At 30.3% G+C, this 20,458-nt stretch overlaps 3 protein-coding genes and 1 long non-coding RNA gene across 7 annotated transcripts; all 4 read right to left on the minus strand.

The window, feature by feature from the left end:
* Positions 1-29: 29 nt before the first annotated feature.
* LOC112719909 (uncharacterized) lies at positions 30-3,239 on the minus strand. Its single transcript, XM_072207827.1, has 5 exons — positions 2,738-3,239; positions 1,806-2,643; positions 1,426-1,652; positions 100-1,319; positions 30-53 (listed from the first exon to the last, which is right to left on the minus strand). Exons 1-5 carry the CDS (start codon positions 3,237-3,239, stop codon positions 30-32), a joined length of 2,811 nt encoding a protein of 936 aa, XP_072063928.1.
* On the minus strand, positions 2,168-6,798 carry LOC112719910 (uncharacterized). 2 transcript variants are annotated; one of them, XM_025770646.2, is made up of 7 exons: positions 6,537-6,798; positions 4,658-5,201; positions 4,496-4,558; positions 4,328-4,369; positions 3,797-4,244; positions 2,738-3,663; positions 2,168-2,643 (listed from the first exon to the last, which is right to left on the minus strand). In XM_025770646.2, the coding sequence occupies exons 2-6, from the start codon at positions 4,917-4,919 to the stop codon at positions 3,501-3,503; spliced, it is 978 nt and encodes a 325-aa protein (XP_025626431.1). In that variant the 5' UTR covers positions 4,920-5,201; positions 6,537-6,798; the 3' UTR covers positions 2,168-2,643; positions 2,738-3,500. The 2 variants fall into 2 exon arrangements, with proteins under 2 accessions (XP_025626431.1, XP_025626432.1); XM_025770647.2 differs by having other exon boundaries at positions 4,658-4,840; positions 6,537-6,787.
* Positions 6,799-8,066: 1,268 nt separating this feature from the next.
* On the minus strand, positions 8,067-9,969 carry LOC112719911 (uncharacterized). 3 transcript variants are annotated; one of them, XR_011868083.1, is made up of 4 exons: positions 9,566-9,969; positions 9,278-9,336; positions 8,751-8,833; positions 8,067-8,433 (listed from the first exon to the last, which is right to left on the minus strand). It is a non-coding gene; the product is annotated as an uncharacterized lncRNA (long non-coding RNA). The 3 variants fall into 3 exon arrangements; XR_011868084.1 differs by having other exon boundaries at positions 9,278-9,444; positions 9,566-9,706; XR_011868085.1 differs by having other exon boundaries at positions 9,278-9,394; positions 9,566-9,693.
* An 817-nt stretch (positions 9,970-10,786) lies between these two features.
* LOC112723738 (uncharacterized) lies at positions 10,787-14,187 on the minus strand. The gene is made up of 4 exons (XM_025775182.3): positions 14,017-14,187; positions 13,432-13,539; positions 12,004-12,174; positions 10,787-11,188 (listed from the first exon to the last, which is right to left on the minus strand). Exons 1-4 carry the CDS (start codon positions 14,098-14,100, stop codon positions 11,093-11,095), a joined length of 459 nt encoding a protein of 152 aa, XP_025630967.1. The 5' UTR covers positions 14,101-14,187; the 3' UTR covers positions 10,787-11,092.
* Between the last annotated feature and the right edge of the window lie 6,271 nt (positions 14,188-20,458).

Raw genomic sequence — 20,458 nt, forward strand, 5'->3', positions numbered from 1 at the left:
TATAACATGATTAGATAACCTTGTTATAATTAGCCTGGTGCCATTACATAAACCTGCACATTGGTCTAGATTTCTTAAAAGCATTATAGGAATTCCAACCTTCAACTTCAAAGCATGATGAGGTAATCCTGAACATTGGAGGCTATTTAAAAACTCTGGAGTAAGTGTTTCAGTAGCATACTGTCCGCTTCCATAAGATTTGTCAACACTATCTGAACTCAAGTAAATTTTTTCATCTCCTGAAATTTTCATGATAATATATTGATTTACCTTCTCAACGACATCAAGCGTAGAACAAAGAATTGCTCGTGATTGCAACCAATTAGAATCCAAGTGATTTTCAAGAAGATTTGGATATATACAATCCACAATAGAACTAAGAGGATCTTCAAAATTTGATATGAGCAACTCAGTAGGAATCATAATCTCAGAGATGCCATCATTAGGCCCACCTATATTGCCATCTCCAACATTTAAGATCCATTGTGAAAACAAAGCCAATTCATCATTATCAGCATGTGAAGATTCCTCTAATCTCATATTTTTTGTAAGTCTCAAAACACTACAATAGTCCCATATGTAAGAGGAACATATGCTTGCATTAACAATTTCTGTCCTGCCACCTCCAGGAATGACAGAAAGAATTTGTCTAAATTCTCCACCAAATACCACTACCTTCCCACCAAAAGGCAAATTAGCATTATTATTATTTGTAGATGACATAATGTCTCTTAAACTTTTATCAACTGCCTCAACACTATATCTGTGAACCATAGATGCTTCATCCCATATGATAAGCTTTGTTTGCTTTAACAACTCAGCTAGTTCACTATTTTGTTTAATATTACATACAGAATCCTCATGCACCGTTAATGGTATAGCAAACCTAGAATGAGCTGTTCTACCTCCAGGTAGTAGCAAAGCAGCAATTCCACTCAATGCAACAGTAAGAACAATCATTCCTTGTGACCTTAAAAAAGAAGTCAAAACTGTCCAGAGATAAGTCTTACCTGTTCCTCCATGGCCATATACAAAGAATACTCCACCATCTTCTTTAGAAATTGCTTCCACAATTTTCTCAAAAACACCTTGTTGTTCTTGTGTTAAGGATGAGAATAATGTTTGAAATTCATTTTTCAAATTGTTCTTGTCATAGTTTAGCTCCTTATAAATTAAACCATTTTGAAATTTCAGCCTCACAAAATATTCTAGAAAAGGCATATGAGGATATTCTTTTAAGCTCTTCCTATTATCTTGCAATATCATCTCAATTTCATATAAGCATCTTGTTTTCAGCTCTTCATCAGTCAAAGATAAATCTGCAAATAAAAAGAAAAAACAATATAAGAACAAATAAAATAGTTATAGTAAGAAACACAATATGAATCATTAAAAAATAAATTTTTATTAGAATCAAAGGAGAACCTGAATTTTTAGACAATTTTCTTTCATTATACAAAATATCATCAGATAGAAGCCTCCAAGTTTCTTTCCAAACATGTTCTGGTCTGCTCACACTATTTGACATCAACATTACAGTGAAAAGCTTCCTTAGATAATCACCTAAACCCCAACATGAAGCTTCTTTGATAGCTTCAATATATTCTCTATCATCATTAAGTAATCCCAAAGCAAAGCAAGCATCTCTAAAGCTATTGTGAATAACACAATTTGCACTTTTGATTTGGTCATAGTTGGTAGGACCTCAAACAAAATTCAACATCATTCGTAAATAAAATAACTCTCCACATGTTGGAGGTACATAATAAAGCCTTCCAATAGTATAGCTACACTTTCTTCTTGACCAGATTTTTTCTTTTTTATTATAAACAAAGAATCTTGGAAACTCAGAATATGTCAACTCTTTAGCCTCCGAGTAATTGTTATTAGCCTCCATCCATGCAGTAAACATTGATTGATCAATCCCGGGTTTTGACAGAATATCATCAATATCTTCACCATCTTCATATAGAATTGGATTCCGACCAGGCAAATGAAAGCTCAATCTCTGTACAGCAGGTTCTCTAGAATGAATAGGGTATGCAAATATTCTCCAAACAGCTTCACATGGGGATATATATCTACAATCAAGATAGTTTTTTATTTCATCAATAACTTTATTTGAGCATTTACTATCATCAGCATTATCTAAAATAGCAGTGACGCGATCATAACCCTTGTTTATATATTTGAAGAGATACTTAATTGCTCTGCTCTGATTACACCACTCAACATTCATGTGTGCTTGATATTTCATTAGCAAAGAAGGATTATAAGGAACAACATAGCGATTATCTAGAGCCACATTTCCTTTTTCAGCATAACAACCAGTCTTTCTTCTTCTATATATTGGATACCCTTCAGCATCAATAGTTGTTAAATCAGCAAAAGACTTGGGATAGAACTTTGAACAACGACCTTCTTTCATGCATGGTGAAAATATATTTACAGAACCGCATGGACCATGAAGCATAAATTTTTTTACAGCCTTGTACAACTCTGGATGCTCAAATTGATTAGGAATCTCAGCACAAATTACTTTATCTATATCTTTTGGATCTGGAAATTTGCTTAAAGAATCCAAGAATATCAAAATATGAGCATGTGGTAGACCTCGTTTCTGAAATTCAATTGTATGAACATCTGCACATAAATCATAATATAGTACATATTAGCAACTATAGATATACTTGATGTTCTTAAAATAGTATATACTTTTTTTTAATGTACACCTTACCAGCAACAACTTTACCAAAGAATCTTTCCTTTTTCAAATCTTTAATTAGCATATCAAGCTTCATTTTGAACATTCGACAAACAATGTCAGGACGATCTACTGGTTTGAGATGTAAAGGGTCTAAGAGTCGCTTGATCTCTGGCCATTCTGAATTACATGTGAAAGTGATGAACAAATCTGGATAACCAACATGGCCACAAATTGCAACACAATTATGGTATAAGCCATCCATATAACGCCTACCTCCTATAAAACTTGATGGCAAAACTATTCTTTTTCCTACACTTGAGCCACTTGTTTGACCTGTAGATTTAGCATTTTTCAAACTCTTGTAATCATCAGCTCTAAGTTCCTTTTGATGAATCCTAAAATATAACAAACGTTCTGACTCAATCATAGTGTAAGCATCCACTACAAATTGCTGAAAAAGTTTTTTAGAAACCAGTATTGTTGGAGCTTCTGTTTTCCTGGTTTGAAGCCTAAATGCAAAAAATTGTCGCATGGTCAATTTGCTCCTCTTGTTAGGTTTCAAACTCCCGATGATTTTATGTTGAATATCAATTCTGTAGCCATCTTCTCCATATGAAAAAAGAAGTGGATATTGTAAACCAAGATAAGCAACATGAATCTCATTCATACGCTTTAAGCGACCATCTTGCCTTTCTAAGATTATATCTCTGGTTGATGAAAGAGAATCAATATCACCAACAACTAAAGCTGCCACTTCAGAAACATCAGGCAAATTATAAATTCTTCTATCTTTTTACCTTGAACTTAAAAGCTTCAACCTTACATGTTCTGTATTAGAACCTGCAAATCTTTCTTTCGCCATTCTAAATGATTTTGCCAAAGCATTATTCTCATCTAACATCTTTTGTAACTTGCCAACAATCTCAGAGTCAATAGCATATTCAGAATCATTTGACCTACAACATCAATAAAAAAAGAAGTAAAAAAAAAAAGAACTTCTATAGCTAAACAAAATGATATAGAAAATAGACAGAAAATATAAATGAAAAAAAAACATATTAGTAATCGAGTTTAGATAAAGCAAATTACCTAAATGGTGCTATTCTATTGTTTACTTCGTTTTCTGTGTCATAGATATACAACTGAGCAAACTTAGGTTTTTCACCGGGCATAGGCATTAAACTACCAATATAATGAATATTTTCTCCACTAATCTTGTAGACCGTTGGAGCACGTCTATGGCCTTTGTTTATAGATGAGTCCACCTTTCCAGCAGAAGAAGTAAATGCAAACATTTGATTATATGCTCTGATATTATTTTGAAAATTCTTGTAATGCTTTGAACCATAGTCATAAAGTAACTCTTTTAGAACTTCAGGAGGCTCTGTTAGAAAAGGCAATTGCACTTTTCCTAAACTGCAGCATAGACTAAACTCTGGAATGATATAATTTCTATTTTTTCGATTTCTTTCATCATACCACATTAAAGCACCACACTCTTGACAAATTGAAATTGGATCACCAAAATCAAAATAATCTGCATTATATGACAAAATTTTTTCTTTAGAATATACAATACAAAAGAAAAAGAATATTTATAGGTAAAAAGTAACCTTTTACCTCCATATGTGAACTGAAAGTTATTTTCTTGGTGACCATTACCTGTATCATATCAAATATAATATTTCTCAACTAAATAAATTTAACTTCAAAATGAAATAAATGTAAAAGTAATTGACAAAATAAATATATGTGAAACAATATAATAAAAACATAGCATAATAGTACCTTCTTGAAAATCAGTGTTACTTTCATATAAACCAATGCTCAGAGAGTAAAATTTTTGAGAAGCTGCTTGCATATAAAATAGAAAAGTTAAACACTAAACTAACTCAGAATAGGTAACAGTACTAATAGCATAAAAAAATTAATTTCTCATAGCAAACTCACCAGAAATATCATCATAGTTGAAATCATAATCAACTCTAACAGAAACTAATCCATCTTCTAAAATATCAAATTCAGAATCTTGAGAAAATAACTTCATCCCACTGATCACATGTCGTCCAGAAGATAAATGACAACTTGGATGTGTCATAGATTTCTTTGTATTTGAATAATCTTGACCAGCAGCTACTCCATATTGAAATGCATTTGGATTAAAAAATATTTGTGTAAAAGACTCTAGTCTTTCAAGTTCATCAGTCAACATATGTGCTGGTAGGTATGAAGTACTTGCAACAAACTCTCTATCCTTGCAGCTTTTTTTTAATTTTCTCCAATACCAATGAAAATCTTTTTCTTTTTTGACTCTCTATTAGTGATTTCAGCTAGCACTTTTCTTTTTCCTAAATTTTTCATATTCCTTTCATTAGTTTGAGAGTCACCAGTTTTTTTTGTCGCCCTCTTTTCAGCAGTAATATTGATTTTCTTCTTAATCTAACCTTTTTGCACTCATCTTTAGTAGAATTCATTCTTTTCTTTCTAATAATAACTGCAAAAATTACAACAGAATAAACTAATAAGCTCTAATATCAAATACTAAATCATAATATAATAATTTAAAATAGAAAGCAATTTAAATTAAAGATGTCTAATAAAATTTATACAAACTAATGAATAAGTATTACTTAGATATGTATAAACAACTTATGTATAAATTCAAGTTAAATGCCATATGTGATTGAAATAAGAATGATAGCATGTATAATAGATTGAAATGAGGTTCATGTGATAATTAAAGTTTCAATTTATATCATGTAATGCAATACACCACACTGATTAGGTCCACACAAAGTTCAATCTGAATTAAAATATTATAGTGTGCTTATAAGAATATAAAATTAAAAGAACATCTCCAATCCATTATAGGAAAGTTTTTGTTGAGCAATCATGTTTGGTCTTCCTTCAAATTCACGATCATGATTTTTCAATGCTTCTTTGGCCAGGATGAAATAACAATTGCTGGCCTTAGACCTAATTGAATGGAGAATATAGGGCCATATTTCTTTAAGAATTGGAATAGCTGAAGATAAAGGGAAGAAGTATCTAATTGGTGAAGATTTTCAATTATTGGAAGGCTTCTAGGACCTGGTGGAAAGACTTTCTTCTTGTTAAGTGTTCTTTGTTTTTGAAAGAAGAAGAAAAATAAAGACAGAGGAAGAGTAAGGAATAGAAAGGAATGCTATAAAAAATCAGCAACTAAGTTTAGGCCTAGAAATTAATCAAACATGTAATGTGCAAGAAAGCAATGCTATTAAAAAATCAGCAACTAAGTTTAGGCCTAGCAATTCATCAAACATATATTGTGCAAGAGAAAGGAAGTGATGCAATTCACTGATTATTAAGTTCTGCTACCTAATGTTTATAATATAAAGCAATTAATCAAACATGTAATGTGCAAGGAAGTAATGCTATAAAAAAACCAGCAACTAAGTTTAGGCCTAGCAATTCATCAAACATGTATTGTGCAAGAGAAAGGAAGTGATGCAATTCACTGATTATTAAGTTCGGCTACCTAATATTTATAATACAAAGCAATTCATCAAACATGTAATGTGCAAGGAAGCAATGCTTCAAAAAAATCAGCAACTAAGTTTAGGCATAGCAATTCAACAAACATGTAATGTGCAAAAAAAAAGAAGTAAAGTAATTCACCGATTATTAAGTTCAAAATCATCAAACATGTACTATACAGTGAAAGAAAGTAAAGGGATTGACCAATCTCTTGCTTGAATATAAGCATAGAGTTATGAACAAACCCAATCTCTAATCATATTAGGATCAAGGTAAGAGTAGAAAGGATAGAAAGGATAACACAGTTGCTCACATGAAACTGAAGTAATTGATGCAGTGGTAAGGTGGTGAGTTGAATCGTCGACAGTGCTAGAAAGCAGATGATTGAGCGACTCAGTTGATGGAAATGGAAGAAGAAGACCCAGTGAAGTGACTCATGAGGCAGCGTTCTCTGAAGGTTGCGGAAGCTGTTGAAGACCAAGGTTCAAGCGGAACAGGGCATGGGAATTTCAAAGGTGAAAGAGGGTTAAAATTGGAAGAAACTTTTTGTTAAGCACTTAATCTGAATATGCAATTGGGGATTGAGATTGGATTTAAGAAGCGCGAATAGAGTAAAAAAAGCGGGAAACATTTTTTATTTAGAGATAATGAGAAGATGCCACGTGACAATTTTTGACTTCAAAATTAGATATATATAATGGATTTCTTAGTTTTAGTATGTGTTTAAACTTACACACACATTTTCTTATTTTTATTATGTAATTCAATAACATATTAGGAATTAGAAATTATAAAAAATAGAAAAAATAAATAACTTTTTTTTAATTAGGGGTGTTTTGGGAAAAATATATACTTTTGGATTCCCATGAGTGATTATCTCCTTTTTAACTAATTTATAAATTATACATTTATAATAGTTATACCTGTATAATATATAGATAGTCAAAGTTTTCTAATTGACCATATGTTATATTTTCTCTTATAAATTAATTTTAAAGAAAATGAGATATATACTATTACAAGTTTTATATCTAATAAGATAAAATCTGCATGTAAATAATTTATAAGTATGAGATATTTTTTATTGAATGAGTTAGTTTTTGAAATTGACTTAGGAATACTCAATCTCAATTTTAATATAGTATTAGAATTAGAATAGAATCTATTGGATCCAATAATATTGAGCCACCTGTCTGTAAATATTCACATTTCAGACTATCATTTTTGAACGTAAAAAAAATATATATTTACATACAAATTTTACGTTATCTATCAAGAATAAAGTCTTTACATAATTTAAAAGTGTGAAATATACTTCACTCCGTGAACTATTTTTTTTTTATGGAGCTAGCACTTCTCACACCTTATTATAATTAAATTAAAATCAGTATTGTTATGTCAAAATTAAACTCACGTGTGTGTATATATATTATCAAGGGTGTAATTTAACTACCCAAAGTATAGTGATTAATTAGACGGATTAATTACTCTGTTGGTCCTTATAGTTTCGCGAAATTTTCAATTAGGTCCTTATATTTTTTTTCTTTTTAATCAGGTCTCTATACGTTAATTTTTTTTTCAATTTAGTCCCTATTAATGTTAAACGTCAAAAAAATGTTAGTAAATTGTGAAATTACTTTTATACCCTTAGGGACCTAATTGAAAAGAAAAAAATTATAAGGACTTAATTAAAAATTCGGTTAAACTATAAATATTTAATAAAAAATATTTCTATAATCCCTATTCAATGATTCATTATGTTAAACAAATAATTTTTTTATTAAAATTTCACAATAATAAAAAATTAAAATCCATAAATAAAATATTATATAACTCATAAACAAAATCTTAAAAATATACTTTTTATTATGCTTTCGCTCGTTTTCTAACACATAAGGCATACAAAATGTTGCTATCTCTACTCTGAATTAAATAAAACAATGTAAAACAATGAGGCATTCAAAGTCCATTTCTTTTTACCTCAAGCTTCTCACATAATCTTGGATTTAAACAGTCTTAAATCGTTTGCAGATTTCACATGATTTAGATTGCTCCTTAGAATATTGTGAGGTTGGCAAGCTGAAATTAGAATATTTCTCTGATGACGTTCTTGTCACAACTACTCTTGATAGTGTCTACTGTTTAGCTCTTGGCATTGGCTGAGAACCAGCACCATTCCTCCCACTTAAAGCATCCAACTTTAACAAATTCTGTAAATAAGAACTAGTATATATGACTTCCTGTTGTCAATAAGAAGCACAAGATAGCTTGCCTGATATATGGAAGTTGAGAAAGGCAGAATTATATATGGAAGTTGAGAAAGGCACAATAATAAGATAATGAAAATTATCCATCTATGGATATTCCAAAAACCATTTTTCCTATCTGTGATGAAAAAAAGCTCACCTGCATATTAAAATAACCTAAAGCAATAAGAATCATGCGTCAATGTCTAATGAAATCATAACTTGATGATATTAAGAAAATATCTTGTTTAGAGATTAGAGAAGATGCCAAATTTACATACCATCCGGGGACCACGTAGGCTCAGTTAGAGATTCCACAAGTGAAGGATCACTCCCAGCAACACAGATGCGCTTGTGGATCTCTCTGTATGGAACATTAAGATAATTAAACTCCAAGTTGAAAAATAACATATACAAATATTCCAAATCAGTAACTCCAACTATCATCAGTACTTGAAAGCCAGATCCAATACACAAAATAAGAGCATAAATGGATAGTTAAAAAGGAAAAATCTTTTAGAGGGACTAAAATTTTTTTATAAGCTTGTATCTAAACAATGAATCAACGTAAGGAACAGTATATTAAATAGAAACTATCAACTATTAAGTTTCATTCCACCTCATTCATAATTAATTCCTTTGTGGTACTATATATTAGCAGACAAAAAAATGCTATGACAAATTAATGCAGCAATGCTTGAAAGATTCAATATGGCATGGCATGCAGATGCCACTTTCAAACACCAATTATTATATAGAGAAAATTAGTCAAAAAAAATGACAAGAAAAAAGGCTAGAGATTCAAAACCTTGAGAGAATGGTCAAGTTTCCCTGTCAGAACCAACAATAGTGTTGTTTTGCCACTTCCTGGAGGGCCAAGCAATAAGGTCATCCCGAAAGAGAATCAAGCATTGAACACAAATCACTAGTACAATCATGTTATGAATTATGTTATTGAATACTGATCATCAAACCCTAAATAGAAACAAACAATAAACAAGTATTCAAGTAATCATGAAGTAAAACATATGCAATTGAAGACAGACTCAAATTTCTTTACAATCATGATGCTGAAAAGTGAAAACTAATATCATACCTGGTCCTGGGCTCTGTCTGAAACGCAATAACCAAGGCCAACCCCCCAAGTCCCTGCATCCAGCTAGTCCTAGGCTCTGTCTGAAATGGAAGCCACGAGAGCAGGCGCGAGACAGTGAAACTAGGCGCGAGGGACGGAGCGGCGGCGTGGTGAGGGAGGGACGGAGGCACGGCGCGGCGAGGCGAGGGAAGCATGGAAGAACGGAGGCACAGAGGCACGTAGGTGAGACGCGGCGAGGGAGAGAGGGACAGAGACGCGGCGAAATACAAGGGATGAGTAGAATACAAGGGACGAGGCACGATAGGGACGCCGAGAGGAGGAGGCGCGGCGAGAGGGCACCGTGCGGCAGATCCGGAGAGAGCTTGATGAAAAAGTTAGGGCTAAAGATATGTGAGTGTGGAAGTGAGAAGGTTTTTTTGGAATTTAAAAAATATAAGAGTGTCTTGCTATCCCAAAAAAAGAGAATATTCATTTTTTTAAGGGAATATTCTGTTATTTTAGACGTTTTTGTCACATTAGGGATTTAATTGAAAAAAAATAACATATAGGGACCTAATTGAAAAGAAAAAAAGTATAAGGACCTAATTGAAAATTTCGTGAAACTATAGGAACCAACAGAGTAATTAAACCTAATTAGACTCAACCGTGACTAGAATTCTGTAAGTAGTTGAATTGTTAGGCAGTGGTTAGTTGTCATACTATAAGAAGAGTTTCAAGTGTATGAGAATATCGGTATTCCAATTGTTTTAACCATTGATTTGAATTATAAAAAATATATATAATATATATTAATTAAAATCAACGGTTAAAATAATTAGAACACCAATGTTCCTCGGTGCACTTGAAATTTTTCCCATACTATATAGTAGCTCATAGTGCAGTGCTTTGTATCAATTGTATTACTCTTTGAATTCAATAACAATTTACCTATTACTCAAGCAATGTTTTCTTTCTTAGTTCCGCTAGGGAGACAATGGCTTATTTGTACAATGTGTACAATGGGTTATATGAGTTACAAAATGAACATCTCCCATACTATTTAGAATAACCATCCGAGCTGATCAAAAAAGGTAACACTAATGGTTATATCTCTAATACTCCTTAAACCTCCATTGTACACATTGTACAAATATTCCATTGTCTCCTTATACTTTCCCTTTCTATTTTCATTTCTTAGACTCAGCTCTTCTGCTATAGCTTTGTTCTTAATTAAGTTTGTGGTTCATTAACCTTCATCAAGGTCTTCAGGACTCTTTTATATATATATATAGTTAATTTTATTTGTCAATACCTTTTATATATAACATACACTAGAAATCTAGAACATTCTTCACATACATTTTAGAGGAAATAACTTACATAATCTCTCTAATCCCATTAAGTCAAGGGATCGGAGAGACTATATCTAATTATATCTAATTAAGGAAAACTGGCAATTTTCTTGCAATAATAATATACCAAAATAATTCAGAAAGGTAAACATCTGAACGAATTTGAGAGGACGAAACAAAGTGGTACAAGCAGGGATCATTGTTGGTGTGTGACTTCACTCCAATTTTGAATAGCTTGGGACACTACTTTTTGAATTACTTGTGCATCCAAATGGCATGTACCATTCTTATCCTGGGACATTCACAAAATAATTCATTTTGTCAGTGTTTTTCTCTTTGTCTCCATTCAAAAAGGTTACAAGTAATAAACACGAGCATAAATAAATTAAAAGGGATATTATTCAAGAGTTTGATTTTGATGTACTGTTAGTATAAAATAGTTTTACACGTGTATCTAATTACATAATTAACTTTCATATTAACTGTGTAAATAGTCATCCAAAAGAACGGATGTGATTATACGACTCTGCAAAACACTTTACACTCTCAGTGTATCAAAATTAAACTCATTATTTAAATTTTTTCTTTTCTTTTATTATTCATATTTATGTATGTACTATCGTATAATGATAAATAACGATAATACACATATCTTTTAGTATTTGTTGAATCAAATATTATGAGCGGATATTTAATTAGTTAAATGTGAATACGTCTTTAGGAAAATTGAAGAACTATATGTTAGTAATTGTATGTATTTCAATTCTGTAAGTAATAATGAATCGAGGGTAAGTAATTATCAATTATCAATTATTTTAATTAATTAATTTTAACATCATATTTAATGTTAATAATCAACCCAAAATGTTTAAATGTATCTAAAATCATAAATATTTTTTTTTAAAATATTATTTGTATATAAAAAATTCGACTATTATATATCTGTATAATATACGAATAATTGATTTGGTGATTGATTTTTTATGAGCATATAGTAGGATTGTATTTTTTAAATACATATAATAATACTTTTTTTCCTTATTCTTTTTTTTTTCTCTTCATATATTATGATAAATGTATATGTAAGAGAGGTATATATATCATTACTTTGATTCCAATTGCTTCTAGAGAGAAGTTTTGAGCACAGGAAACCCTAGCTTGGAGCACATCAAGACCAAGCTCTTCAAAGGCTTCAAGTATGAAAACCAATAAACCTTTGCAACTCCTTTCACTCACAACCTTTATCATAAATTTCTCCTCTTGCGCTTCAACTTTTAGCTGTAATAATTAATCAAAATAATTAGCATTTAGCAACAAGCACAAAAATATTTACACAACATTGCCTTATGTCTTATTAATTAATAATGACCAGTTTATGTATGAATAAATTGCTCTTTATACAAGTTAATACCTCTAAACATTAATGTATCGTAATGCAACTTTTTGCTTCAATATAATATATTGATGGAAAAGTATAGGTAGATAATGAAAATACTAAATAATGTAAACAATGGATATATCGGATGTTCAATTTACTAGGTGTGTGGATAGTTATCCTAATATTAAGATTTAGATAGGTGGATAATTTAGGAGTGTAGTGTGTTTTTATTTTATTAGGCCAATTTTAAAACACATTATTCACATTATTCACAAAAATTATTATCTACTTAACAAAGTCCTATATTAATTTTTTTAATGTTATCAATCTGTCCAAAGTCTAGATGGATGATTATTTATTTTCAACAATAAACAAAAAGTATAAACAACATCTTATGATTAATAAATTATAATTTATATTATGAATCATACTGTTATTCCTTTGTTTTAAAATAATTAAGTCATCTATCTATAGGGCTGCGTTTATTTTAAGGGATAGAACACTAAAACATGAACACTGAAACACAAAATCGTATTTGACAGATAAGACATGAACAGAGACATTATGTCTTGAGACACTGAATTAGTATATTTTATGTCCATTCTAACAGAAAAACACAGAAATACTAACAAATGACAATTTATTTTTTATTTTTTCTTTCATTATTTTTATTAATTTTTTATAATTATATTTTTTATTATTATATTTTTTTCTCAAATTTTTTGAATGAAAAAAAAGAATAAATTAAATTTTCATAATTTGTTCTATTTTATCATCAAACAAAATACAAGAATACTAAATTCTGTGTTTATATCCTTTATATCTTGCTCTTAATGTCTTGTCTTATCCTGTTCTAAAAAACAAACGCAGTCTAAATGTTTACACTTCACATGATCATTCTTAAATGTGAAGGATATATATTATAAGTCTCACATCTCTCAAAAATAAACTCTTTAAAGAATTTATAAATAATATAAAACATCATTCTACCACATGAACTAATTTTTGGATCGAGTTAAATTTGCTTAATCTCATTTCTAAATAAAAATATTGATATAATTCAACATAATTTATATCTAAATATATATTTTTTAATGTATTCATTTATTTAAATTCAAATGGTGACATTTATTTTGATTAAAATAGAAAGTATATACCATAGGCATCGTTGCGGCTGCTACTAGTTGCTTCCATTCTTCTTCAAGCCTTTGCTTTAAAAATTTTATGTATTCTGAAGCATCCAATAACACTAGTGTCTTCTGCCTCTGCATAAAGAGGAAAACATATTTCATCATATTCATATTTGCTATTTCCATATGATCTCCAAAATATATATGTATAGATAAAATCTACTTGTCGGCTTAATTTTATTTTGAAAAAAATAATTTTATATTATGATATAATATTAGAATTTTATAATTAAAAAAATTTAGAGTTCAATTTTTGTCGACTCTTATTGATCCCAAAACGCAAATAATATTTATAAGATCAAGTGAGTTATATATATCATATTCAAATTTGAGCATATCAAGTGGAAAGAATTGCTCCTAACAAGACTATAATAAAAATAGATTCTGGTCTCTATAAAAAAAAAATGATGATCATTAATCACTGAATAATAGATCAAATTGACATTTTGAAAATGTGAAAGATTAATTATATAAAGTGAATGAAGGAAAAATGCTAGCGCAATAAACATGGAATAAAATTAAAGAGATGTTTAAAAATAATGAATGAATCACCCTTTGAAAGTGTGTGATAGAATGAAGTAATTGAAGGTTGTTGAACATGGATCTTGTCTTTTGATTTTGAACCTTGGAGACCATATCTCTCTCTTTCTCTCTCTATGTATGTATCTATCTAGAGATATGCACAAAGAAAGGTGAACAATATTTGATTGTTTATAAAGAGGATATATATGAAGAAACAGAATCTTGTTGAGCACACATACATGTGATGAAGTTTTGGAATGTTACAATAATATAATATATTATATATGTGAATCAAATTAAATGTTATGAATGAATTATAACTTCAAGACAATCTTGTTTTCTCTTTTATTTTATTTTATTTTATTTTATTTTCTCCCCTCGTGTTGTATATTCATTTGTCACTTCTCATCACTACTGAACCAATAATTCCAATAATCTTGACAAGCTGATCTTAAAGACCCAGCTAGTTTGACGACATATATACGCAGATTCATATTTTCATGGGGCACAAAGTAATTTTTTGGAATTGAATCATCCAAAATAGGGGGAAAAGAAAGAAAAGAAAAGAAACGAAAAGAAGGGAGTAATTTTAATTTTATGCATCAAAAGCGTACGTAATTTTGATTGCATAAATTGCTATAACTTTTTTCTATACCATGAGTGGTAATTAAGTTGTGTGGTTCAATTATCATTGTAAGAATAATAAGATAAATTTAAATATTAAGAAGCATATTTGTTTTTTTGAAAAGAAAAAACACTCAATTCGATTTCTGTTTGTTTTAAAATAAGACAAAGTGATTTTTGTCGAAAACATAGACCCATTTCAATTTTTATCTGTGTCTTTCGTGAGTCATGGCGTGATCCTTCCGTCATCGCCTCTCACCAAATATAATAAAAGAGGCTATTGTAACACTTAATATTGTTGATGTGAATGCTAAGTCACTGTTAAATGATATGTTGGCGAATGAGAAATGGTCAGAGATTGATTTGTCTCCTTATAGGCAATGATCAGGGGTTGATTTGTCTCTCTTATAGACAATTGAAAGTTGTAGAAAGCTTAGAGAAGGGGGTTGAATCTATGGTATTCTTTTACTTTAATGAAATAACACTTTAATTACAAACTTTCAGTCTGAATCTACTTGAACTCAGCAGCGAAAAGTTTATAAGACAATTTTGTTTTGTCTCATGAATATCAGAAAATAGAACAGAGAAGGAAAGAAAAAAGCTGACACCATCATGTATCCTAGTTCAGTTGCCTTGTGCAATGCAACCTACATCCAGTTTCCACCACAACAGTGGTGGAATAACACTATAATTAAAATATTATATATACCAATTCGATAGGATTGACACAATCCTTTTCCTCTCAAGTTCTAACCTAACTTGACTTGGCTATGCTAATAACTAACTCTTCACTCTTAGTGCTTACCCAACTAAAAAAGGGGTACCTCACTGGTACAAGATACAAGACACAAGAAACCACCTAAAGAAATCTAAAATAACTCTAGACTTTTCACTCAAGTGTATCACTCAGCCTTTTGTCATTCTTTGGCTTTTTCTTATACTCTCTCTTTTAGCCTTTTACCTCTCAAGAAATTACAGAAAGATATACATTGAAAATGAAATTATAATCTGTAAAACATGAAGGAGATTGATGCTTCAACAGCCTCTGTTACTATGAGTTAAACTGGGTTGAGCAAACACTAATCAAGTTCTTCATTTTGGCGGAATGTTTCTTTCTTTAGATAGCACTGTCCAAAACGTTGAACCTTCTCAGGAAGCTCTCAATGAAAACTCTAACTCTTGTTCTTTCTCCTTGCTTTTCAAAGAATGAACATCTTTTTTTTGTATCTCTTTCCAAGTTTCTGAACTGCTTTTCTCAGAGTCAACTCCTCGAGGTGTGTGCTACCAACTTACCATTTTACCATTTTCAATTAATCCCTAAATTAGGAACTTTGAAATTGAGCATTTTTGCTTGATCGAAAGCCTCAGAGAAGCAATGAAAAAGTTGTTCAATGGTAAACCCAGATATAAATCTTTGAGCTACAACTTTGTCCCCAAGAAACAATTTTGGCCTTTAATTCACAGCAGTGATTATCAGAAATCACTTTCTCCATTTATCCCAAATTTGAGTAGTAGAGAGTTGAAGAAGGAGTGAAGAAAGTAAATTGCATGCAAATGGAAATAAATCATCTTTAACTTCAGACTTAGCTTAGACAGGTTTGATTTGGGTGATTAGACCTTTGCTTTCTTTGATTAAGCTTTCTCTTTCTTTCTTCTTTGATGAAATGAGTAAAGAACGAAGCTCTCTCTCTGTTTTCTCTGAGACTGACCGAAAGAAAAATGAATGTTGGCTTTAGAGCATACCAACTTAGAGAGATCAACTTGGGTGAGCAACTCGGACTTGGGTTGGCTTTCTTCTTATTCAGTCTAAGTGATTTCTTTGCTTAACAACTTTGGGCTTTTAGTGCTTTATAGCCCACTATGTTTCTGGTTTAATTTTCATCCTATTGGGCTGTTGCAACAATATTTCTTTGACCTGCAACACTAATCAAACATAATCAAAACTAATTGGGTAGTTAACCCAATAAAAATAATGTTATTATCATCAATTAAGTTAGATAAATTCTTAACTCAACAACAATAATCAGGGATTATTTGTCCCTTTTTATCCACCAAACATGACTTCGTTTCACGTATTACACTAAACCAAAACGTATATTATTTGGGGTGATTATTCATCTCAGTTGAAACCTCTTACTTCTCTTCCAAGTCAAATAGAATTGTATGACACTACAAGAAAATTGTTGAAAATCATCAAATTTACTAGCGAAATTACTAAAAAATTCCGTTGGTAAACAAAATAATTAAATAACTAAAACAACAAAATATATGTGCTTAAGTCTTATAGCTAATATCCACGCTAGCAAAGTCTAAGTTATCCAATATCAATTTTTTTTAGGTGGCCTAAACTTTGGAAGCTTTAAACTTGGAGTAGACACAAATCAGAGAAGCTTTGATGATAGTCCCTGAACTTACAACAACTATTGTCTCTGCTGATATTATTACACAATCTCTAATTATTGAATTTGTTGTAATAGTTACGTTGTTAGTCCATTCGATGGGTTTGGTGAGTCATGAGGTCTCAATTATTTGATTTTGGAATAGGAATGAGAGGTCTCAATTGAGATGAATTATCCCCAAATAACATAGTTTTTTGGTTAATAAAAGAGGACAAATTAATCCCTTACCATTTTTTATAGAGGGATAAATTGACCCATGACCATTGCTCATTCGCCAACAAGGTACTTAACGGAGACTCAACGTTCACATCAACAATGTTAAGTGCCACATAGCTCTCTTCCGTTAAGTTTGGTGAAGAGAGATTGCGGAGGGGCCGCCATGACTCATGGAAGACAAAGACAGGGACGGAATGGATCTATTTTTGACAGGAATTGCCTTGTCCTATTTTAAAATAAACAAGGACCAGATTGAGTGTTTACTAAAAAAAAAAGCTCACCCTAAATGTTTTGTCTATTGTAATTGTGAGAATAATATTTCTCATTTTTTAATTAATTCAGATTAGTTGAGTGATAAATTTACTGATTTCGTTTAAACAAATATCAAAAATTCAAATTTTATTTTGTGTATTATATTAATATATTAATCAGTAATAAATCTTTAAATGAAACTGAAATTAGATCTACAATAAATTAATCTTTGAACTACAAAAATAAAGAATATCATGTGAGAAAAAAAAACGTTTTATTTATGAAAAAAAAAAAAAACACCATGGTTGGAATGTAAACTATAAGCTAAGTAGTATATATATATGTAGTAGATCCATGGAAAGAATTTTGCCCAGTCACAAAGACATTCCATAATACAGAAAAAAGACAATATCTGCAAGCTGTTTTAATCTTTGTCCTATTTAGATAAGCCATGGATGCATAATAATAATAATAATAATAATAATAATAATAATAATAATAATAATGAGAGGAGGCTTGTATATTGTGGGGTCATAAAACAAGAAAGAAATATATAATAGTAGTACATGTTTCTGAATACAAACATTCTTGTTCTGCATGGGAACGTGATGATGATGAAAGAGATGCTGGGCAGTGGGGTTAACATAATTGGAAGCTGGCAAGGAGAATCTCATTCACCATTTGAGACACTATACGTATTGACAAAGACTAAATTTTAATTTGTCACACTATTTCTTCAACTATACTATATATTATTCCTTTCATATATTTACATTTTACAACCAATAACAGGCTAAAAAATTTCGATATGGAAGTAGGAGGAGTGTTATACCTTAACATGATAATTTTTGTGTTTTTTAAAATTATGGGAGGTACACATATCGGACCCTCCGATTTGTGTTTAACAATTTTAAAAATTTGGGGTACCCAAATCGGATCCACCGATTTGTGTTTAAAAAATACTTTTTTTAAAATTTTTTAAACACAAATCGGACGATCCGAGTACAGAAATTGGACGGTCCGATTTCTGTACTTCTTAAAAATCAGACGGTCCGATTTATACTTCGTAAATTAAATCATTCCATATTTTAAAAAAATACCACAGTAAATCACAATTTAAAAAAATATAATTGTTAACCCAATATTAAAAATAAAAATGTGCCAATAACAACTAGTACCACTCAAAACTCAAAAGTGTAAAAAACATCTTGCACCTTTATTTGTCTTCTATGGATGCCTCCAACATTTCTTTACACAATATTAAAATATTTAATAAAAAAATTTAAAAATTAATCTAGGATGTTACTCTTAAATAATTTTTATTATGAGACTAATTTAGCCTAAAGTACTATGCTCCTTATCCACACAATTTATGAAAATCTGTGGCTGGGTAAACTTCTATATATCTTAATAATATACATATGCTACTGCTGAGTGCCGTGTGTGATCTACAAGATCTTATATTATTGTACTTTTGGAAACTCGTTGGCCATTTGGATCTTAGCATCATGAACAAGCTAAGCTAGACTTTTTGGCTCTTACTCTCTTAGCTATATATAACTTGCTGTAACTATTTTTTTTTTTTTTCAAAAAATGGTTAGATAACTAATATAATATAATGTAATATAATATAATAGGAGACACTTTTTGAAGTTTAAAGTGTGACACAATGCCATCTATATATATCCATATCTATATTAATGTACATCGAAAAAGGGTATACTACTAGTCTTATTAGCTTAATTATGAGAGAGAATGACAAAAATGTACCATAGACATTCCGAAGCACAATATCTTTAACTTTTAGCTAAGTATTTCTTGGGGATGATGATGGGAAATTGGTAGTTGATGCGTCAAATTGGATTTGGATTTGTCTCTAGAGATGTCCCAAATGTTTGTATTCAGAGCTATGATATAGATAGATATACACATACACATAGAGAAACAAGTAACCATATAGAGAGTTCTTGATGGTTCTTGAGAACACAGAACTCAAGAGTATAAATTGTCGTGAGAGTGAAGACATCACATCAAATTCAAAATCTTAAAGTTGTAAATTCATGGATTTCTCATCTTATAAACTCCTCATTCTTTTTTATTTTTTTCAATGTGAGACTAATTTCTTACACTACTCATCACACTTGCAACGTTAACATTTATTCTTATGTATATTGAGAATGTGTAGAGATAGAGAAAAAGAATAATATCATGTTTTGTGAGTTTTTTTTTTTTTTTTTTATGCTTATTCTATATGTATGTTATGTACGTTTTTTATCTGTACGTGAGTGTAAACTTTATCTATCATTCAAATTTACTCCATAATTGATATGTTCAATAGTCAACAATCCTAAAATCAGTACACCTTATAAATATGAGACCATTATTTATTATATATACTATGGACAAATCAAAGGATTTTTTTCACTAATCAAAGGATTCTTCTCACTAATTTCCAATGAGAAGGCTAAATTTAATCTTCCATAGCATACTTAGATGGAGTCAAAATCAGATTGCTTTGATTTGTATTTGTAACTTTAGACCAAGAAAATGGTTGAACATGCCAAGATCCTTTTTAGAGAGAACATTTGAATCCTTTGCTCGCCTTTGCTACTTCCCGAGACATGTTGGTGTCTTAAAATCCTATTTGGGACTTGGGAGCTTTTAGTATTCAATCGCAAACTGTCACAATCTATTGTGAAAGTATGAAAAACCAATTATGACAATTGCAAACCGCTGCAATTTGTGTAGTTTTATTTTAAAAAAATAATAAATGATGGCGGTGTAAAATTATTAAATTATTTTTGAGTAATGCTACATTACAAGTATAATTTATTATTTTTGACCAATAGTTAACTAACAATATTTAAAAGTGTTGCTTAAAAGAATGATATTAAACTGTTAGACTAAGTACTTGTTTGGGTGTCATTAAGATGATAAAAAAAATATATTTTTTAATAAAAAATATTTTTTATTATTTTTTT

This window comes from Arachis hypogaea, chromosome 11, assembly GCF_003086295.3.
Source record: "Arachis hypogaea cultivar Tifrunner chromosome 11, arahy.Tifrunner.gnm2.J5K5, whole genome shotgun sequence".
Lineage (NCBI taxonomy): Eukaryota > Viridiplantae > Streptophyta > Magnoliopsida > Fabales > Fabaceae > Arachis > Arachis hypogaea.